This window comes from Lagopus leucura, unplaced genomic scaffold (assembly GCF_019238085.1).
Source record: "Lagopus leucura isolate 7727_CA_CO unplaced genomic scaffold, USGS_WTPT01 Super-Scaffold_100157, whole genome shotgun sequence".
Lineage (NCBI taxonomy): Eukaryota > Metazoa > Chordata > Aves > Galliformes > Phasianidae > Lagopus > Lagopus leucura.
This window is the reverse complement of record NW_024962334.1, coordinates 49249649-49272944: the sequence shown is the minus strand read 5'-3', so window position 1 is coordinate 49272944 and position 23296 is coordinate 49249649. Positions and strand designations below refer to the sequence as shown.

The 23296-nt window shown below is 45.6% G+C and overlaps 1 protein-coding gene across 1 annotated transcript in view; it reads left to right on the top strand.

The window, feature by feature from the left end:
• The first annotated feature begins 318 nt into the window (after positions 1–318).
• The window catches only part of VIPR1 (vasoactive intestinal peptide receptor 1), a 100159-nt gene continuing 77181 nt past the window's right edge, over positions 319–23296 (top strand). The window contains exon 1 of the mRNA XM_042888776.1: positions 319–541. Coding sequence (XP_042744710.1) covers positions 485–541 — 57 coding nt within the window. The 5' untranslated portion in view covers positions 319–484. The remainder of the gene's footprint in view (positions 542–23296) is intronic.

The following is a 23296-nucleotide window of genomic DNA, read 5'->3' as shown; positions in this document are numbered from 1 at the left end:
GGGAAAGGAATGGAATGTGGAAGAAAGGGAGAAGGAGGAAAACGAAGAAAAATGAAAAGGGGAAGGGGGGGGGGGTGAAAGAAAGAATGTAAAAACTAAGGGAGGGGAAAAAAAGGAGGAGGAAGGAAATGGGGAACGGACGGGGAAAGGGAAAAAAACGGGAAGAGAAAAAAAGAGATAAAAAAATATATAAAAATGGATAAGGGGAGGAGGGCACCCCCTCCCTCCCCCGTGCAGCTCCGGCACCTGGGGCGGGAGGGAGGCGGAGCGGTCCCGCCCCGTGCAGAAGGCGGCTGGGGGCGGCGGAGCGGTGCGGAGCCGTGCGGAGCCGTGCGGAGCCGTTTCCGTCCCTCTGTCTCTCTCTCCGTCTCTCTGTTCTCTCACCGTGAATGCGCGCAACGGGAGCGCAAGTCCTGGAGCGCAGCGCAGCGCTGAGGCGAGGAACGGAGCGCTCGGAGCTCGGCGGAGCGCGGTGTCCTCGGCAATGCAATCCGCGCGGCTGCGCGTCCTCCTGCCTCTGCTGGGCTGCCTCCTATCCGCGGTGAGTGCTGCCGGTGCGGGGTTGCGTGGGGTTCTGCCCCGGTCTGTAGGCGCTCGGTTTTTGTTGGATGGGTTCAGAAGAGGCGTTTCGCTTAAAGCAAAGTTTGGGCAACTTTGGAAACGCGGTCGGTGAAAGGCAGGTGTGCGTTTGCTGGGTTTCCCTTTCTGTGTATAAGCGGGAATCTCTTAGTTATTATTATTTTTTTCTCCTTCTTTCCTCCTTTATTTGTTTATTTATTTTTCTTTCTCTGAGCACTCCCTCTTCAAGAGTAACGGTATCGCAGGAGCTCGAGGAATTCACTTTGTGTTTTCAGTGCTTTCTCTCGACTCCCGCTGGCATTCAGCTTTGCCGTCTGCCGCTCCCGCTCAGGAGCGCAATGGTTTTCGTGCAGCACCCTGCCAAAACTGGGAGTAACGGGATGCGATACCCCAGGACAGAGGCTCCAGATGGTACCATCCCCACCCATGAGAAGTTCAGCAAAGTGCCATTCTCCGGCACTTCAACCTCATCGTTCATCCTTTGGCAGCAAAGGATGTGTTTTCTTCCCGCTCTGTCCCTTCTGCTTGTAATTTCCATGCTAGCCAGTCCCTGACCACGGGCAGCGCTGCTTCTTTCCCACTGCTGACAGTTGGTAGCATGCTGTAGGGGTTAGCAAATGGGATTGATTCTGCTGGTGCATGCAATAGCTGATTTGCTGTGCAAACAGTGCAGGCGTGGGGTTGGGTACTGAATGTTTTACTGAAGCTCTTGTTTCCTTGCAGTTTGCAATTTCTAGCTCGTTCCACACTTTTTTTTTTTATTATTATTATCTGGTGAGCTGCATGGGGAGCTGGCTGTGGCTGAGTTTCCTTCCCATAGAGTTGGCTGATGTTGCCCATGGGAACTGGTTGCCCATTGGCACATGGCCACAGGTCTCCCTGTATGATCACAGAGTGGGTTGGGTTGCAAGGAACCTTAAGGACTATCCAGTTCCAGCCACTTTGGCTCTGCTCAGCAAGTGACAGCTTTGAACCACTCCACTCCCCATAGGGCAGAGCCAACCAGGCTGAACCTCAGAGAGTGACAAGTAACCCAGATTTGAGACTGCATCACTTGTGTCTCCTTACTTCTCCCCTTCTCACAAAGCAGTTGTTTCAGTGTTGCTTTCTTTTCTGCTGTCAGTGTGAGCCACCCAAGCAACTTCATCACCAAAACTTTCTTTGAGGAAGAACAGGTGGGAAAATGGATTGGAATATATGTACATGTGAATAAAAAATGGCCAGGTATTTCATTCCAGGAATCCTATAGATTTTGCCATAGTGAAGATCCAAAACAGCTCATGGCCAGGGCTGGAGTTGAGGGGGGGTTAAGAGAGGAGCAGTGCTCCTCAGCTGCTGGAGCTGCTCCAGCCTTTGCTCCCGCTGAAGCTCGTGGCAAAAAAAAATCCCAGTTCATTAAATGCTGTTGGCATGAAGGGGTCCTCTGGGTCAGGATCCTGCAGAGTTGTTTGCACCACATGTTGTAGTTTGGCATGCGTTTGTGTCGCTTGGTCCTGTTGGTGAGTGCACACCCTGAAGCTCTGCAACAGTGGCAACCTGCAGCTTCATTGTGTTCCAAGGGTCAATCCCAGTCCTTTTTCAACCCTTGTAGTGTTTTCTCGTTCCATGCTTTATCTTGCTTCCTTGCCTTGGTTTAATGGAACCTTCAGTTGCTTTGCTGTTCTTTTGCTGTGTTGCTTTTCCTGCACCTGGTTTGTGCTGGTGGGTTAGAGAGATTTACAATCTCCTTATCTATGCTGATCTACACAAGGTGACTAATACCAAAGTGTCTCAGTGCCAGAGCAAATCCCTGTTGTTTCTGTTTCGCTGTTTGAGCCCAGGAATCAGGATTTGTTTTTAAAGCAAAAGATAGCTGTGTGGTGGTGACAGTCTGGCTCTGGGACCTGAGATTGCAAAGGTTTTTTTGCAAAGTTTGTTGTGATAACTTTTATTGGTCTGCCATTGGAAAAAAACTTTGAACGAGAGCAATAGGCTGATTGAGAAGTTCAGTGCTATAAAGCTGTTGTGGCCCCGTGGCTTCTAATTGCCCCTGTAAAGTTTCACCTTGCCCTCTCGTGTTCTACTGTGGAAAGAAGAAACTGGGTAAATGTTATTTGCTGTGGTTCAGCAGAGCTGCCTCTAGCAGTGGTCAAGCTTAACACTGACCCAAAGAGTGAAGTTTGGGAGGGAGGATATGCAATGCAAATCTGCAGTGATCCCTGCTGGGTTCTGTTGGGTTGATTTGCCATTTTGGGGCTGTGATTGAGTTGATCCAGCCCAGATCAACAAATTGCACAGTGCGTGTCCAGCAAATGGGGATGTGGTTTAATTCAGAGCCCTTGGTGGGCTCTGTGTGCTTTCAGAGCTCATGGATTTGGTCAGACCTTTTCCATTGGTGTAATCTGTGCTTTTCTTCAGAGGTTTGTTCTGCTTCTGCAATGAAGGAAGGGAGTAAAAGCACTCAGATCTGATCTTTTAATACCCTAAATGTAGATGCAAGAGATGGATGATTCTGAAAAGAAAACAGTTAAATTTAGGCTTGTTGGACAGCCACTTTGGCCATAACTCCATCTCTTTCATCTGACCATCGACTGTGAATCTGAGCATTGAGAAACACACATTTAAACCAAAATAATCCATTTCATGTTTAAAGGAGGTGTTGTTACAAAACCGAAACCTGTTGCTGGGTTTGTGATTGATAAACATTTATCCATGTGTAAATGCATGGCTGGTTTTATTCATTCATTCATTTTAGGGCCATCTAAAAACACATTACCTCTCGGTAACTCCAGAACTCTCATTGGCTCTGTATAAAACTGAAATAAGTTCTTAGAGCATGTATTTTCAGCCATGCATATTTCTAAGAAGCTCTGATTTCAGGCATAACAAGAGAAAAGAGCAAAGTAGGCAAAATTATACTGTGTGGAGTATTGAAGGCAGTTTCCTCCAACGCGTCAGCAAGGGGATTCACATCATAACCCTCCCTCCTTCCTGAGCTGAGAGATCTGCAGGAAACCTTGGAAGAACCAGGCGGGATTGGGATCATGATGTGTCATAAAAAGGGCTGAATCCTACTCAGGGTTTTTAAAGAGAAGGGATAATTGCCAAATATTCAGCATCAGAAAGCAGATGTGACCATGGACAGAGAAAGCTGCCTAGCTTGTTAATTTGGGTTTGGATGTACACAATGCTTCCTTTTTCCCTTTTTACAGTGCTCTAAAAATAATCTGCTTCAAGTTCCTTCACCGTTGTAGTATCAGCAGTGGTGTGACAGCCAGAGGGCTGAGCTGAATACCAATGCCAATTGAGTTATGCTCTGTCTCAGGTGAAATCTGGCTGGTGTGGACTTGTGATGGTGCTGCTACTTTTTGTTCTTGTTCTCATTGTGACACAGTAGTGCAGCTTTTCTGGGTGCTCTACTCACCCAAGCGTGGAGGTTGAGGTCCCTGTTGGATGCAAAAGCTCTTCTGCAGTTGGACAACTGCTCTGGCTCTGATCACGCAGCTGTCTAAACATGGAGGTTGAGTTCACTGTTGGATGCAAAGCCAGTTTTGCAGCTGGACAACTGAAGCATGAGTTCAAGAAGTGTTTGGACATGGCTCTCAGATGTAGGGTTTGGGTTTTAGGGGCACGGTGTGGAGTAAGGTTGGACTCAGTGATCCTTGTGAGTCCCTTCTGACTTGGGATACTTGATGGTTTTATGATTCCCTGAGTACATTATGGGTCTGGTCACGAAGGCACTGATTGTGAGACCTAGAAAGAAGAAGAGGATGAGAACTGGGGAGAAAAAAAATAGGATTGGAAGCAGCCTGAGCCAGGCAGTGTTGCTCTGTGCTGTAGCTGCCTGAAAGCCCTTCGGGTGCTCAGCCCATGACTCAGCCATGTCCTTGCTGTGTCTCTGTGTGGGCTGTACTGTACCTTGTCTTCTTAAGTGATGGTTTGTGCAGTTCTCAGGAGATGAAAGACATAAATAGTGTTTTCTCTTTACTAAATGGTCTCTGGCAGAAGCAACAGGAAAGGCTGGGATCTCATGAAAATCAGTCTTGCCATATCCTATGGTGACTGAGTCTGTAGGACTGGAAAGTCAACAGCATTTGGACTACTTCATAGACACAGATTCTTGTTGTAGATGGAGAAGTGGGACAGGAGGAATATCTCCCTATTCAGCATCAGTTGTCCCATTGTTAGCCTGAAAAAGACTCCAGACATTATATAGATCAAGGAGATCCAAGACAAAAGTGATTATTTTTTAATTAGATCTGAGTGCACTTGGTGGTTTGTCACATTCTGTGTGAAATCAGTGGCTCAGATTCAGGAGAGTAGTCTGCTGATCTGTGTGAAGGGAAAGTTGGTACTCAGGTTTTGATGAGAAGAAGAACTTGACTTGGTTTTATGAATGTAGTGGGTCACATCATGCTCTCAGGCCAAGCCAGCACAGAGGCAGTGTAATTTCTGTGCTGGGAATGGGATCTTTGCAGCATTGTGTTGGTTTATGGAAAGAGGGATGTTCCAGTGCCTGGAAAAGGGGGTGTAGTTATTACAACCCTGTTCTCTGATCTCATCAACTTTATTCTGTGTTAGAAAAACAAGGAAAGTCCTTTGTGAGGTCCAGAATCTAAGAAATGCAGCCAGGAAAAAAAAAAAAAAAAAAAAAAAAAAAAGAAAAAGAAAAACACATTTATGGTCCAAATATGTAGGCAACCTGAGTAAGAGATGCTGTGATGCCTCAGGGCAGGAGAAGTGGTCAGCAAGGGGGTTGGATGGACAGACAGACGGACAGGAGCTCCAGCTCCTTCCATGAGACTTGCTGGGCCTGACTGTGCCCTGGCACTGATTACTCTGAGTTTCCCTTGCTGAGTGATGAGTATTTGATGCTTTACTGCTCACAGATGTTCTCCAGAAGTCACGAGCTACGTTTGGGTGGGAACGAAGCCAACACAGGGATGTCTGGAAATGAGATCCCAGAGGACTGTGGTGGTGGAACGAAGATCAAACCCTACGTTTTTCTCTATGAGAGAGGAAGGGAAGCGATGCTGGCTATCAGATTGGCCTCCATCCAGAGCTAACACGGCTAACAATGTGTCAGGGAGGTTGGACACGAGCAGCCTTCTCATCACAGCTCCCTTTCAGAGCACCCTGCGGCTCGCTTGGCCTCCTGCCTGCCCACCAGGGATCTCTCTGGGATGATTCATCTCACCAGGCACCAGCTTTACCTTTCACATTGCAAGACCCATAATGCAGGGAGAGCTCATTCATTAGCATTCAGAAAGTGCCCTGGGGAAGGGATGTGATGCAGATGGGCTACCAGAAGCCAGCTGGGTGCTCCTTAAATTCTTATCCTTCAATTCTTTACTTGTTGAACGGGGCAATAGTAGGCTTCTTCAGCACTGTGTTTATAAAGTACCTGAAGTCTTCTGGAGAGACAGGTGGAAATGCAAAGCTTCCTTCTGATAAAGATGGTGTTAGCAGTGCCCGGAGTTTGTCCTCAAACTTCAGTTTGACTGGAAGCATCTGCTGGTTATTAGCTTTGCTACAAATCACTTTAAAACTGCTTAGCCTCACACACAAACCCTAAGGAGGGAGCAGATACAATAGCAAGAGCAATTATGTTAAATGATTGCCAGTCTGCACAAGTAAATATAACCCGTGTGAGCACAGCCTGACCTGGCTGGTAAGGTTAAGTGGCGGAAGCAGGTGTGACATTTCTTTACTTATGGTCCTTGCCTCCAGCATTCATCCTGTGCTCGTTGGTTGGCTTGCAAATGTGGTGCCCTGGAGTTGCCATAGCCCTGGTACCGAGTTAGTGTTGGTGACATCAGCAATCAGCCCAGCACATTTGGGCACCTCAGTACAGAAAGGACACGGAGGTGCTGGAGCAGGTCCAAAGAAGGGCAACAAGGCTTGTGAAGGGCTTGGAGAATATGGCCTATAAGGAGAGACTGAAGGAACTGGGGCTATTTGATCTGGGGAAGAGGAGGCTGAGGAGAGACCTTACTGCTCTCTTCCAACACCTGAAAGGTGATTGCAGCAGAGTGGGGCTGGTCTCTTCTCTCTGGTGACAGGAGGAGAGGAAATGGCCTCAAGTTGCACCAGGGGAGGTTTAGGTTGGATATCAGGAAAAGCCTCTTTACAGAAGGGTTGTTAAGCACTGGAATAGGCTCCCCAGGGAGGTGGTTGAGTCACCATCCCTGGATGTGTTGAAAAACCATTTGGATGTGGTGCTCAGGAACATGGTTTAGCAGAGGGCTGTTAGAGTTAGGGCAGTATGGTCTGGTTGTTGTTGGACTTGATGGTCTTTAAGGCCTTTTCCAACCTGAACAATACTACGATTCCATGATTGTAGGCTGGTTTATAAAGTGAGTTTAGGGATATGTTGTGCACCAGAGTGTGCTTTGTGGATTGCTTATGGCTGGAAAGCACTCATTTTTGCTGTTTTACTGGTGTCTTAGTGTTCTAGGTTTTATCTACAGCCCCAATTTATACGTGTACATTAGTCTCTAGCTTCTGAGCTAAAGTCTCAACACATGAGTGTTGGAGACCCTGATGTGTTTTTCATAAATGAAGTCCCTTTTCCAGTCAACTGAAACAGCAGATGTTAATAGCCCTAAACTCCTCTGTGAGTCACATTAAGTAGGTTCCTTACCCCCAGGGCATTCTATTTAGTGTTTGAACATCTGACAGAGGGAGATTTACACTTCTGGTGTTCTATTTAAATTCAGGTGCTAGAAATGCGTGGAGATTATTTTCTGATTCAGATCTGAACTGGGATTATTTTCAGATACATTTCACAGGTGGGCCAAACAAAAGGCTCCGTGATGCTGCTTTGGTAATCTCTTCAGAACTTGAGAATTCGGCGTTGTTGATTTGCACGAAAAGTCAAGAGAACTGAACATGAAGGCCCCAAATCTTTCTGGGGCCACATATGTTTACTGAGCTAAACCCAAAGGTGTTTGCTGAGCTGCTGTCCTCCTGATCCACCTTTTGCTTGTACAGCAGGCTCAGGGATGATCCTACTGAAGTCTTGATGCTGAGCGTGACCTCCCTGTTGGTATAGTTTAATCTGCATCCCTGTGAAATTTCACCTCATCAAGAGGGGGGAAGAAAAAGTAAGATCTATTTAAATCCGGTTCTTCTCAGGAGGGAAAATAATCAATACCTCATGTCTCCTTTGTAAATCTGAAATCTATAGTGTGTCTTTGAAAAGGATGTTTATTTGTGGCTCCAACCTTGATTTTTGCGTTGAACAGATGTTTCAATTAATACCTGGTGACCCGCAGCATCACAGCACCTGAGCAGCGAGTGTCTCCAGGGCCCTTATCAATGTCACAGTCTCTTGCAGTTAATCAGCCTCTATGGGTGACCTCGGGCTGGAGATCACCTTGCAGAACAGGATGCCCGTGCTGCACAGATGTGACCTGGAGCAACGGAGATCCCACTGGGTCAGGTTCACTTTGGGTCAGAGGAGATGCATGAAAATACCCACAATCTCCCTTTCTCAACAGCCAAACCCACACAAATCCTGTGTTATCTGCCAGTCCCATGCACGTGCCATGAGCACAGAGGATAACAGTGCACCTTTTCAGGCCTCATTTTCAGGCAGGCTACAGCAGCAGTTTGCTCCAGCTCCTGCAGTTAGAGGTCTGGAGCCGCCAGCTGGATCCCTCCCCAGGTTATCCATGCGTTGTATCCCTGCAGTCTTCTTTATTCACAGCTCAGAAGCAGCTTTTATCCCATATTCCTTAAGTGGCCAGGTGGCTGAAGTTCAAACTTTAAGAAATATCTGCGAGGCAAAAAGGAAAAAGAAATATACTTAATAAAACCCTTAATCACTCTGTGCAGTTGTGAAGCTGCTTCAAACCAGAGTCTGTGCATCCTTATGCTTGGAAGCAGCCAGAATCCAAAACTTGCTGGAGATTCTCCCTCTTCCACCTTTATTTAGCTGCAGCCAAATTCACCTCCTAATTTAAGTGAGTGCAGTGATTTATTATGCACTCTTTCCCATTACAGGCCCCCTGCTACCTACCAGAGAAGGAGTTTATCCCGTTTGTGGCCATGTGAGATATAAGTCCTGGCTTTTTCTTTAAGTCACCTTTTGAGCCCTCAGGATGTGTTTTCATACTGAGGGAGGGAGTGAATAAAATCCTCCCTGGAAGCATTCAGCTCTAGCTGAGAGGAGAAGTGGTATCACACACACCACAGAGCTGCAGCAGGGCAATCCTATCGCTAAAGCCACTTAGTCCTCACCATCAGCAGCAAGGCTCCATCTGGAGCTGTGCCTGATGCTTCTAGTTTCCTGGAATACCTGCACCCATGTGGTTCTCTCCCATTTACACCTTTCCTTTTAACTATAATCAGGCTTCTTCCCTCCACTGCTTTTTCTTTTTTTTTAGTGTATATTAAGTTTTCTTGCTGCTCAGCATGCTCGAAGGAAGACAAATGGGCCCCGAAATGAGGCCAACCAGTGCGTGAAGAATTGCCGACATACTTGAGTGTCAACTGCTCGTTGCTTGCATTTTTTGGGAGACTGACATTAAGCAGTGTAGATCTTGGCTGTGCCATGCACTTAGTTCCTATCCTGTAACAATTCCTCTCAAATCATTCCCCCTCTTCTGTTTTCTCTGCTTATCGGTGTTGTGCAGTTGCATATTTTCTCTCTTTGCCTCCTGTAGGTTTGCAGTTGGGGCATAAGCTGTGTTTTTTGGGTATGGGAATTCTTGCTAGATCATCCCTTTCTTTTGAAGCACTGTTTTCAACAAAACTAATAATTGGAACCAAATAATAATTGGAACCAAATAATAATTGGAGTTGAAACTGGATGATCTTTAAAGTCATTCCGTGATCCCGTGGAAATTAACCTGGTTCTTCCTTCCCCACTCTCTTTTCCTTCCCCTGGGAAGTTAAACATGTTTCAGCAAACAGTGTGTTTAACTTCAGGCTGTTTCTATGCAGTGTGGATGAGGCAAGGTTTGTCGAGAGAAGCGAGAGCTTACACTGGAACAACTGAAATAGATAATATTAAAAAATAAAATAAAATCTAAATGTACTTGCATATGTAGCATTGCACCCTGAGTTCTGAAAGAGAACTGAAGCCAAGTGGCCATTGCTCTGGCTTTAGCCTGCAGACTAGCCTTAAAAAGAGCTGGACAATGACCAGCAGTGTTCTCTTGCAGCCCAGAAAGCCAACTGCATTCTGGAGTACATCAAGAGAGGGGTGGCAGTGGGCAGGCTCATGGTGATATGACAAGGTGGAATGGTTTTAAACTAAAAGACAGGAGATTTAGGTTAGATGTTTGGTGGAAATTCTTTACTCAGTGGGTGGTGAGGCCCTGACACTGCTGCCCAGAGCTGTGGGTGCCCAATCCATGGAGGTGCTCAAGGCTATGGATGGGGTCCTGGGCAACCTGAGCTGGTGGGGGGCAACCAACCCATGGCAGGGGGTTGGAACTAGGTAGATTTTTGAGATCTTTGAGGTCTTTTCCAACCTCAGCTATTCTGTGATTCTGTGTTTGTCAGCTGGATAATCTGGAAGAGAAAGCAATCCAGGCAAAGTGCCTGGAGATAGAGGCACTTTGCAAAGCCACTGCCGCCGTCCTTCTGCATTACAGAGCTTCAAAAGCCAGGCCCATGCATTGCCATTCATGGTTCTGCTGGACTTTAAAAAACACGGGCTCAATGAACATGTTGGTTTTTATGAGGTTTTGCCATCTCTACATCTCACAGCCTACTGGTTTCTTGCAGTCACAGAGTGATGGGGCTGATGTTCCCAGCAGCTCCTCCCTGTCTGTGTAGTTCATCTGTTCTACAGGTGCCAATTACTCTTTTCTCTGTAATTAACTAACATGACTAAACTCAGAGCAGTTAATTCAGGCCTACGTATAGCTTGAAGTTTCCTGTGTTTGAGTTTTATTTCTCTTTCTTAGTACAGAATCATAGAATCGCTGAGGTTGGAAAAGACCTCCAAGATCATCCAGTCCAACTGCCCACCTACCCCCAGTATTTCCCCACTAAACCATGACCCTTAATATAGAATGGTAGAATCACCAAAGTTGGAAAATCTCTATTAGCCTAAGAAAAAAATCTGATGTTCCACACACTTCATGGCCATTGCAGTACTTAAAACTGTGGTGCAAGAGGTTAATATAGGGATCTACTTATCACTGTACCTATTTTCTTGGAGTTGGATGTCTACCAGTGGGTGAAGATGTGCTGGAAGGGTGTGATCTAGTCTGTAATTAAATTGAAGTCGTCTGAATATGAGGCTTATGATGCTGGCACATGTATTTACATCTTCCTCTTAATTCTTCTTTGTATCTTACAAGTTTGGGGGGCATAAAACAGGAAGAATTTTTCAGTCTCCTTGAGATCTCTGCCAACACAGGTCTTCTGTTGGATCCATATGGTTATTTAAGTTACTGAAGTTCCTTTGACTGGGAAGATCTTCCCAGAGCCAGACAGCACTGGTGGTTTAACTGCTTTGGTCAAGCTCTGATACTTTCGTAGAAGGAAAGGAAATGAAAAATCAGAGCTTGCTGCCTTGGGTCTACTTGACCTGAGCCTCAGAAATGTCTTAAGCATCTGGAAATATTTTTAAACCTAGCTGTAAAGTTGAAGCTTTGGTTGTTTGTTCAGCTATTTTACTACTATGCTCTTTGTGAAGTACAGATGAAACAAAACCAGGATTTATTGAAGGGGCACCTTCTAAAAACACCAAATTCATTTGTGGAAGAACAGCAAAGCAAAGAGCTGATGGGCTGCAGGGTTTTGCTAGAGGAATGGCAGTGACAGAGTGTGACAGAACTGCATTTACTCTTTGGGAAAAACAATGTGGAAGGGAAGGGATGCATCTCTTGTGCAGGTTCATCAGATCTCTGATCTCACTTGGGTCGATGCTGTCTGGGACCATCCAGAGCTGCAGCATTCCTTGGGATAGCCCATGCTGGCATTGCTGTTCTGCCCTTGTGAGGCCCTATCTGCAGTACCGTGTCCAGGTCTGGGGCCCTCAGTACAAGAAAGACAGAGAGCTGTTGGAGAGGGTCCAGAGGAGCCACAAAGATGATCAGGGGGCTGCAGCACCTCCCTACAAAGACAGGCTGAGGGAGCTGGGCTTGTTCAGCATGGAGAAGAGAAGCTGCAGGGTGACCTGAGTGCAGCCTGCAGTACCTAAAGGGAGCCTGCAGCCAGGAGGGGAGTCAGCTCTTGGGAAGGGGAGATGGCAGCAGGACAAGGGAAATGGTTGGAAGTTGAAAGAGGGAAGATTTGGGTTGGATATCAGGGGGAAATTCTTTGCTATGAGAGCGGTGAGGTGCTGGAACAGCTGCCCAGAGAGGCTGTGATGCCCCGTCCATCCCTGGAGGTGTTCAAGACCAGGTTGGATGGGGCCCTGGGCGGCTTGGGCTGCTATGAAATGTGGAGGTTGGTGGCCCTGCATGCAGTGAGGGGTTGGACCTTCGTGATCCTTGAGGTCCCTTCCAACCCAAGCCATTCTGTGATTCTATGGTCACAAAGCAGCCTGGGTGCTCTTGTCTTTCTCACTCTGCCTTTTTCCAGCCTATTGGGTTGTGTTTTTTCCCTCTATGTATTGCTCTGATGTTTTTCTCCTGTTGTCCTTCTCTCCTGGAGATCTGACAGGTTTTGTTACCCCGCAATTGAATTCATCATCCCAATAAAATGGCATCTGTGCCTTTGATTTGGACTGGCTTTCTTCCCCACTGTATGACTGCTGAAAAGTCACATCTCCTCTCCAGGAGTGTTACAATGTAGGACAAGTTGGTGCTCCTCTACTTTGTAATTATTTCTTCTCTGCCAGTTCACCACTCAAGCTTCCTGGGCTGTCAGCTCTGGAAACAAATATTAATTATATATTGCAGCCCCAGGATGGAAGCCTAAGTGGTCAGAGTACAACACACCTAAAAATAAATGCTTGCTCCCTTTGCAGAGTAGCCTGGAGAGAAGAGCAGCAGCATCCGTTGAGGTGACTCTGAGCTGAAGGAGATGAGCTGATAAATTGGGCTGCTGCTGGCGATGAGCAATGATTCAGGCACAGGGTGAGGTTGAAAATTCCTTAGTTCAGCTCCAGGATCAGTCAATGGACTAAGGGTGTGCCTGAAACCCAACCTGCAAATAAGAAAAATATGCTTTCTGTGCACAGCATTTGCTTATTTCTTTATTTTGCCTGCCTAGATCATAAAGACAAAGCACTTTGTATTTGGTTAGGTTAGCCTAGCAAACCATATTGACCGTGGGGATGATGTTATTGTGCTCTACATGTGAACTCGTGATAATGTCAGGGAGTGGAAGCATCTCCTGAAGTCTGAGGCTAGTGCAGGCACAGGAGTGTCTGTACATTTGGTGGGATTGAATTTGGCTGGGTACAGGAAATTTTCTAGCCGTGAGAGGAGCATGATGTGAGAGCAGCCTGCCAAGCGCGGCACTGAAAGCCAGGCAGTTAAATTCTTGTGTGGGAGGTGGGTCCGTTTCTGGAAAGGATGTGGGATCTATCCCAGGATCTGCCTTGCAGCATTCTATGAGGTGCATGTTATTCAGCTGCTGCATAGTGAAAGTAATCAGTGTAATACCATTCGTGAGGCAGGGCCAGCCCTCCTGCTCAAGCAAAAGCTCTGCAAAGCAAAGCCAGGAGCAAGACATGGCTGCAGTAGGGACCTACTGCTGAGGAACCTATCACTGCAGGGATGGGAGGATGACTGGGTTTGCAGGTGCATCTGGGTTTGGATTTGACATAGCTGAGAGCTGGAGATACAGATGTGGTCTTGGAAAACTACTGGTTTGTTGAGAAATGTGCAGGATCTTTCTATAGTCCCTCCCAGTGTTGCAACTTTGCCAGTTCTCCAATGGGAAGCTCGTACTGATAAGGTGTTTCTAGTTGGTTTCTGCTGCAGGACACATCCCTGACACAAGAAACTCAAACTGGAAGGCTTTGCTCTGCATGTGACTGGGGTCGTTGCTCTCTGCCCCCTGTTCCCATTTGTTTGGAGGAATCCATCCGCTATTGACTCAGACCTTCCTGTGCCAGCCAACAGTGTCATCATTCGGGCTGTCATGGGAGTCATTGCCATGAAGGGAAAAGTGTTTGGCTAGGGAACAGAGGCAGGGAAGATTTATTTCATCAGAACAATGACCCTGGCCATGTGCTTAGCATTCAGCCAGAGGGTGACAGTCCCAGCACTGTCTCACAGTGCAGATGAGGTCTGTTTCTCATAAATCTTCTGTTTCATGGCAGAGGAATCATACAATGGCCTGGGTTGCAAAGGAGCACAGTGCTCATCCAGCTCCAACCCCCTGCTGTGTGCAGTCACCAACCAGCAGCCCAGGCTGCCCAGAGCCACATCCAGCCTGGCCTTGAATGCCTGCAGGCATGGGGCATCCACAGCCTCCTTGGGCAACCTGTTCCAGTGCCTCACCACCCTCTGGCTGAAAAACTTCCTCCTCATAGCCAACCTAAACCTCCCCTGTCTCAATTTAAAACCAATCCCTCTTGTTCTATCACCATCCACTTTCTCAGAAAGGAAGGTTTCCACCTGGTGTCCCAGTTAGGATCTCTTCCTCCATCCCTTCTTAAGGAAATGTCTCAGTTTAAAACCATTCCCCCTTGTCTTATCAATATCAACATATATAAACAATCATTTGCATGGAAGAGGGGAATTAGTATTTTTTTATTGCTCTTATATGAGCCGTAGGAATTCTTACTCAGATCCTCCACGCCGTACCAAAGTAGCAAATTCAGAAATGGTCCTTTTCTCCAGAAATGATATGATCTGCTGTCTCCATGTGCATGTGCAGAGGGATGTGAGCTGCCTCTGAGGGGTGGGCAGCTGGGTGAGAGGGAGAGAAGCTTAAAATTCATATTGTGCTCAGATACTGAGGTCTGTCAGTGGGAAACCACTGTATTTCTGCACAGCTCACCCAATCGGTGGCTGCAGCAGACCTGTGAGCATGGGGTGTGAGACTGTGGGATGAGATTTAATGCCGAGATCTAAAGAAAACTCGACTGATTTCTTCACATTAGACTTTGCTGGGCATTTATCTTCCTAATGTGTTTCTCTTAAAACAAATGAAAAAAGAAAAAAAACCTACAAAAAAATAGAAAACTTTTTCTTAAGGTTTTCAGAAATGTTTACTTTTTTGCTCATAAAGTTTTTGGGGTGAGGGGGATGTTTAACAGTGGGCATTTAAATTTTTAGGTTGTTAAAGAAAAAGAAACGGAGTGCATTTAACCTTTTTTCTTCTCGTCACATAACTGCAGAACTTCATGATTCCTGAAGTATTTTTCTTGGTGGAAGAGCAAATAAAAAGACACAACTTGCTTTTTATAGATTGTTTTTTAACGACGTTTTTCAGGCCAGAAAAGTGACCAGCCTGTGCTAAATCCAGTCACGCTTTTACAGATTGTACTGCAATGGGAAGGAGGGAAATGTCACTACTGATTTGCAGGCTGGAGGCCTGACACATGCAGAGAAGGGATAATGACCTGGGTTTTAGATCGTAGACCAGTTGCTGTTAGTGGAAGAGTTTCAGCATTGGAAGTCATTCAATTGCAACTCTTATTTGGAAACTATTCGTTGTTCATCTGAGGATTTCTACCTCGCTTCAACAGAAGTACAATTAATCGGGTAAAAAAAAATGTCCAAACTTCAAAATAGTGGAATAAGTCTTGGTTCTGAAGGTGTTTAAGCACGTAACAAAGTCCTGTCCCACAAGAACAGGCTTTTGGTGTTTCCTGTGAAAGTGGAAATGTTAGTGGGTATCCACGTTATGTTTTCTGTGCAAAAGGGTAGCATTAAACTGGTGTGACTGGAAGTGGCACATCTAAGGGACAAGAGCAGGAGGACTTACAGGAGCCAAACTCTGTTAAATATCATATCATAGAATCATAGAATGGCCTGGGTTGCAAATGCTCATCCAGTTCCAACCTCCTGCTATGTGCAGGTCGCCAACCAGCAGCCCAGGCTGCCCAGAGCCACATCCAGCCTGGCCTTGAATGCCTGCAAGGAGATGTTATATGTATATATGGGAGATGTTTGGAGATCAGTGTTTCCTCAGGTTTGTCTGGGAGAGGGTTATTTCAAGCTCTGGTGGCTGCCATGGTCTGACTGGAACAACAAAAAACCTTCCCCAAATGAAGTAACGCGCAACCTTCTGGCATCAGGGAAATGCTGCTGAGTTCCTGACAGTGCTTCGCTGATAGAAAATCCCATAGATCGATGTAAACAGAATGGGTTCAAGACCTTATTTTTAACATCCTGCCTCCACATTCCTTTTCCTAGCAGGAGCTTGCACCGAGAACAGAAAGATAGCAGCATGTGGGCACTCGGTCCTTTATTGGGTCAACCCGAGGAGTTTAACTAATGGTTGTGCTTGGGAAAATCCTGCCCTGCAGTTACCACCCTCAGCCAGAACAAATCAGCTTAGCTTTGCTGATGTTAACGTTACTGTGCCATGTTGTCTGAGCATCTGACCAGAAGTTTAATGCTCATGAAAATTGTTATGAGAGTCTGAAACGTGGATGTCCAAGCATAAAAAATGCAACTGCAGTGCCCTGTTTTCCCCAGAGGCTGTGACACCTGAGATGTTCCTCTAGAGAATGCCCCAGGGTGGGTGGATGGCATCGCTTGTGTGGCACTTCCTTGGCCATATGGTAACTTGTGTATTTTGTTGTCACCACATAGGGAGACCTCTGACAAAACAGACTGACTCTGGCTGTGAGCCTGGCTGAAAGTCTTTGAGCGAAAAGGGAAAAAAAAGGGCCTTTAACTAATGGAGTGGGTCTGATGTACTGCTTCAAACTTTGGCCTGAAGGTGCTTTAGAGTGGGAAACCTTTCCGTTGCCTACAAAGTTGAATTGCAGTGCAGCCAAGGAGTTGAAATGAAACATTTAGAGATGCTTCCATAGAGCATTCCCAGGACTCAGCAAATTGAAACAAGTGTGAACTCTGCTAGGTTCAGACAGAGGCAGGGAACTTTTCTGTATATTACTTCTTGTACAGGACTCTATCTTCTATATAGAATCATAGAATCACCAAGGTTGGAAAAGACCTAAAAGATCATCCAGTCCAACCGTTCACCTATTCCCAATAGCTCCTACTAAACCATGTCTCTCAACACAACATCCAGCCTTTCCTTGAACACCCCCAGGGTCGGTGACTCCACCACCTCCCTGGGCATCCATTGCAGTGCCTGACCACCCTTTCTGAAAAGTAATACTTCCTCATGTCCAGCCTGAATCTCCCCTGCCATAGCTTGAAGCCATTCCCTCTGGTCCTATCACTGATGACACGAGAGAAGAGGCCGACCCCCAGCCCACTACAGCCTCCCTTCAGGAAGTTATAGAGAGCAATGAGGTCTCCCCTGAGCCTCCTCTTCTCCAGTCTGAATATGACTTTTTCTGATCCTTAAATAGGATAAGAAGAGCTCGTTTGGCACATGTGGCTTAGCAGAGTGAGTTTGCCGCACAGCTTGGCTGGAGCTGGGAATGGGATGACAGAGGTTCATGTGTTTCCTCTGTAATGTTCTACATTCTCACTCTGATAAGCAAAGCGTGATTTTAATTAAAAAGCCATTCCAGTTGGATTTAATTTGTATGCCATTGAAGAGGCAAATTACTGTGGATAAAAAGAGAAAAAAAATGATTGTCTTCTCACTGCCAAAGAGTTTTAATCCACAGTGGCTTCAGAGTAGAAAGGGAGAATCACTTCCCTTGCCCTGCTAGCCATGCTTCCTTTGATGTGGCCCACGATGCAGTTAGCATTCTGGGCTGCAAGCACACACATCTGGCTCATAAGCATCATCAAGCAACAATCCCAAGTCCTCCTCCTCTGGGCTGCTCTCAATCCACTCATCACCCAGCCTGTATTTGTGGTTGGAGTTGCCTTGATCCAGATGCATCACCTTGCTCTTGGCCTTGTGAACCTCATGGAGATCAACATGAGCCCACCTCTCAGCCAGGTTCATCTGGAAGGCATTGCTTCCCTCCAGCATGATGACCACACCACTCAGTTTGGTATCACCCAAAAACCTGCTGAGCACTCAACGTCCATGTCACAACAAAGATGTTAAATAGTGCTGTTCCCAATACCAACCCCTGAGGAACACCACTCTTCCTTGGTATTCACTTGGATGTTGAGCTGTTCACCACAGATGGGGGTCAGCCTCCTCTCCTGCGTAACTGGTGATAGAACTAGAGGGAATGGCCTCAAGTTACACCCAGGGAGATTCAGGTTGGATGTTAGGAAACATTTCTTCTCCAAAAGAATTTTTAGATGCTGGAACAGGCTGCCCAGGGGTGTGGTTGAGTCACTGTCCCTGGAAGTGTTTAAGAAGCATTCAGATGTTGTGATAAGGGACATGGTTTAGTGGGGAGATACTGGTGATAGGTGGAGGGTTGGACTGGATGATCTTGGAGGTCTTTTCCAACCTTGGTGTCTCTATGAAATGTGGCCATCCATCCAATTCCTTCCTCATCAATAGGTCCCTCCATCAGGGAGTCATATTTACTCTTTTCCAGTCTATGAGAACTTCACAGTACTGCCACAGCTGTGGTTGCATCCCATCAAATCGGGTGGACTTGTACACCTTTAGGTTCTTTGGATGATCCTGAATGTGATCTTCTGCACAGGACAGTTCTTCATGTTCCCAGTTCCTGCCTTTGTCTTCTGTGACTGGAGCGGGTTGGCTAGAGCACTTGCTAGTGAATTCTGAGACAAAAAAGTCACTGAGACCTCAGCTTTCTCCATATCCTGGGTAATTACCTCTGCTGTTTCCTACTGGAGAGGGCCCACGTTTTTCCTGGTATTCTTTTCATCACCTTTGTATCTATAGAAGATTTTTTTTGTTGCCCTTTAACCATGTTTTATAGAAGATGACTTATGAGAGAACAAAGATGTTATTCTATTCCATTGCACCATTCAGTCTTCCTTGGTTATGCTGTTAAGCTGCTGCATGAGATGCTGCTGTCAAATAACTCTAATAATCAGCTGTCTGATAGCAAATTGTATTATTGAGGATATGAATGACATTTTAATCAAAAGCTGATGTACCTTCATATCTACCAAGGGAAAAAAAGGAGCTGGATCAGAAATGCATCAACGTATCGGATAGAAGCACAATCCAGAACTCCCCCCAGGGTTCTCTCTGATTTTTGTTTTTTCAGGTTTCTTATTTCATTTAATCATCTTCAACAACCATATTTTCAGTTCGTATAATCACAATTGTAGCCTGAAGTGTCACTGTAAATAAATGGGGCGGGATTGCTTAGTTTCATTTTCCTAAACTCTTTGCAAGATTCAGTTTTGGATGTTCAGCTGGCTGGGAGCGTGCAGCAATGGATGGCTCCTTGCCCAGGTTGGGAATCTGTGGAAGAAGAGAGCTCCCTCTTCATGTGCAGTCTTAATGAGTCTATAAAGCACATCAGTTACAAGTGACAGTAAATATGGCTTTGATATTGGAATAAAAGGCTTACAGTTAAAATACATGCCTGGCAATAAGGTAGTAACAGTTGATTTTAGGTTTTGTTGTGTTTTCTCATCTCGTGTCACCCTGTCCCACTGCTGTGCCTTCAGTGTGAATCTCTTGATTCTCAGCCTGGCAACGTAGGAATCAAATGGAGACATAAAGTTGCATTTCCACCCTTGAAGAAGCCAGTTCCTCTTAGAAATGCTCATAGTTTGGTAAACCTGTGAGGGATGGTGTTGGTTTTGCTGTGATTTAAAAGCACTCTAGCTTTGTGCTATGTCAAAATGCCATAAATTATCATCTTCAAAGAGCAGTTCTTTGTAATGTCTGCAGGGCTGAGGTGTTCTGGGCAGGAAAAACCCAGTTAAGAGAAGTTAATGGCGAGAATTGGGTGATGGTTAATACAATTTCTCATTGCTATATGCAGGCAGGGCCGCTGAGCAGAATATCCTTCTTTGTAAATAGCTGGTAAGTGAGTTGGCTGGGATGGGATTCTAAAGGTTTTGTGTCCTTCTCAGCCATAGCACATGTTGCCAGCAACCTTTGCTAGGTTGTCTGGAAGTGCTTCCCTCAGTGGATCAACTTCTGCCATGGCTGCAATGACCCTATATCACCAAGATGCGTTTTTGGCTCTGACAGCAGCTAAGCCTTGGGGAAAAAGTTGCATTCTTCACAGGAAGCAAAAAGCAATTGAGTTGTGAAATCCCAGCACTGCTAAGGTCTGTGTTCTCAGATTAGCAGCCAGTTGAGTCTGATAAGCAATGTACGTTGCAGCCGTCCTCTAAACGGACTGGGAATCTGTGATGGCAAGTGGGTTGAAACACTGTCCCATAGCATATCTGCAGTCCCAGCAATTGCAAAATCCATTTGTTTTCATTAGGTGAAGTACATCCAAGTACTTTGTAATTGGCAGATGCAGTCAGAGTTCATTGTGTCCTCAGCCAAGCACTCCAGGCCTGGGCTGCGGGGTTCTGCAAACCCAGAACTGGTGACATGGAAGTCACTTCGCTAATTGGAAGACAAACAGATAGTAAAGAAAAGTAAAAACAGCATCTCTTCTTTCCTATTGGGATGGATTTATTTCTTCTGTAAGCAGGAAAGAGGAAAAGGCTGTTTGAGAAGTAGTGTCAGCAAGACATCTGGTATCCTTCATCCTTTACTAAGACCTGGATGCACATCTTTAAAAATGTCCTCAAGGTGGGATTATTTTACAGACATATTTTACATGTCCAGTTCTGTCATAATGCTCACTGGAGCTTGATGTAACTGCTCCTGATAGGGTCTTTAGCCAGTTGAGGAAGCCTGGGACTCCCAGGTACCCATGTAGAAGGCATAGGTTTCTTACATATGCACTTCTTACTGGCTAGCCCACATGCCTTTGCAGCTGTGCTGTACTGGGCATCAAACTGTCAATATCTTTCCTTTAGATGAGGACATGGTTTAGTGAGGAAATATTGGTGGTAGATGAACTGGACTGGATGACCTTGGATGTCTTTTCCCACCTTGGTGATTCTGTGATTTTCAGTGCTCTCAGGATGTTCAGAAGGCTGCTGCTTATGAGTAGCCTGGGATGCACTGTAGGACAAATATTGCAAGACATCAAGTGAAACACTGGGGCTTGGCAGCACCCATTGGTTTGGGATGGATATTAGGAAGAATTTCAGTGATTGGGCACAGGCACAGAATGCACATGGAGGTGGTGAAGTCCCCGTCCCTGTAGGTGTTCAAGAACCACGGAGATGTGGCACTGAAGGACATGGTTCAGTGGGCATGATAGGGACAAGATGGGGCTGGACTACGTGAACTTAGAAGTATTTCCAGCTTTAATGACTCTATGACTACAGCAGCATCAGCTTGGCTTTGCTTTGCCTCTTTTTTCCCTTGTTCTGTATATTTAAATCACAGTCTCTTTTCTAACAATTATTCAAAACAGTGTGGCCATAAAGTTGGGGACTTGTGTGCAGTGTTTCCTCTTCTTGAAGTTCAGAACCTCACTGAGATAGAACTTGCATTATTTGAATACATTTGTTCCCAACCATTCAGCAGCAAGAGGACTCCCATGATTAGAGGCCAGCAGCTATTTGGGGAGATCTAACTGGAATATAATGTCTCAGTGCACAGGCCAAGATCAGACATCAGATGTCCAAGAAGTCTATGTAATTTCAACTGTATTAAGATTAGAGTGATTCCTGATGGAGAGGATAGATTACTTTATTTGGCTAGTTATTAAAAGCAGCCAGTTTTCATAATTTACCATGAGTAAATTGAGTCTAATCACCTGTTTCCGATAAAAGCATAACTCACACTTTGCACTCAGGAGCTGCTCCTGACAAATCATTGCCCCTTGCCCTAGCTATTAATCTAGACACCCTGGAGAGAGTTCTCAATTTGCAGAAGTTTCCACTTTGCACTTCATTGTGTCTTTTCTCTGCTAGATTTTATCCCCTTGTGGCAAAATGCCTTGTAGATTACTTTATAGTGAGAGCATCCAGGTGTTGCTCCAGAAGGGATTAAAGCTCCTGTAATTGCTTTGGTGGCCCCTTTCTACGCCTTTGCCTTGGTCTTCATTTCCCTTTCACAATGCCTGAAGTTGGCATTGCAGTACAGATCTTCCAACAGTGTGTGGAAAAGGAGTGTTATCATCCTATTCTTCCTTGCTTATACACTGAGCAGTTGTTAGCCCCTTCCTGATTGCACATATTGTGAGATCACACTGAATTATTTATGCTTTCTAACTCCCAAATCTTCTGCCACATTACTACTTTAGAATTCAGACTGCCATACAGGATGTCTGTGCTGAATTTGCTTTTTCTTGAGCTCAGCTTTTGCATTTGGCTTTGTTCAAATAGACCTTTGGCTGTATTCAAGAGTCCAAAGTGCTCTTACATGCAAGTTATCCAGGCCCACTGATTTCAAATGTTTATGCCTCGTAGATGTTGTTTAATATCCACCTGTGTTACTAATGGACTGGAAAAAGCTTCTTCATCATAATCAGATACATGCACGTTGCCCTGCTGCTTTCCAAATACAGATCAAAATCACACACTGAACTTTCCTCTACTGGACTGTGCCATCTGTAAGATGTTGTTTGCTGTAATGCATTTAGAAGGATGGGGAAGCCTGGAAATTATAACATTCTCGTTAAATTCTTATTGATACCAGCAGTAGATTTCTCCTGGTGTCTCAAAGTTCTTCTGAGCTTCATGACACATTGTTTATATTTGTTCATCTTTATTTTCCTTCCATTTAGTAAATGTTGATGGATTCGAGCTGTTTGTTAATTACTTATTTTTTCTCTTCTGGTTGTCCTTTTAATCTCAGTTCAACTGTGAGAGAAACTTTGAGTAAAAGTTAATGATTTGGACTGGAAAATTTGCTTGGCTCGGCTCCTTACCCTTCTGGCTGCCCAGTCCATCTCTCCAGAAGAACTGTGACCTGCCTTGCAGCACAGTGTGCCAGTGGGGCAGGCAGCAGGCACGTGGTGAAGGAGGCACCCCATGATCAGGCTGGGGCTTGGCCACCAGGAGGAGAAGGCTACATGGCAGCTGGGGGACATAGGTCACAAAAGGAGCGATGGCAGTGATTACAGAAGCATACCCTAGGAGAAGATGGGGGTGTTTTAATGGAATACCACTACGTGCTCGAGTTGCTTTCTGGTAAAAACAGATCTGCAGTTGGAAGTGGGAAAAAGATAACAGCATCTTAATTGGGATCCTTCTGAAAGTGTGACACAGGTTCCCAGAGAAGGTCCAAGGAACTGTCAGGGAAGAACGTATAAATGCAATGATCCATTTGCCACGACAACTGTCAACTGTTCACTCAAAACTCAGCTTTGGATAAACAGTGTTGGGGGTTTGATAGATGTTTATAAGTATCTAAAGGGAGGTGGGAGGTAAATGGATGAGACCAGGCTCTTCTCAGTGGTGTGTAGCAATAGGACAAGGAGCAATGGCCTAGAACTTGTGCATAGGAAGTTCAGTACTAACATGCAAAAGAATTTCTTTATGGTAGGGGTGACAGAGCACTGGAACAGGCTGCCCAGAGAGGTGGTGGTGTCTTCTTCTATGGAGATACTCAAGACCCATCTGGATGCCAACCTGTGTGACCTACTGTAGGGTGCTGCTTTAGCAGGGAGTTGGACTCAGTGATCTCTTGAGGTCCCATCCAACCCCTGTAATTCTGTGATTGTAATCTGCACAGTGAAATTTCCCAGAGTTCATAGAAAGGATCAGAGGGAAACTTTATTCATTCCATGAGGAGATAGATTTGACAT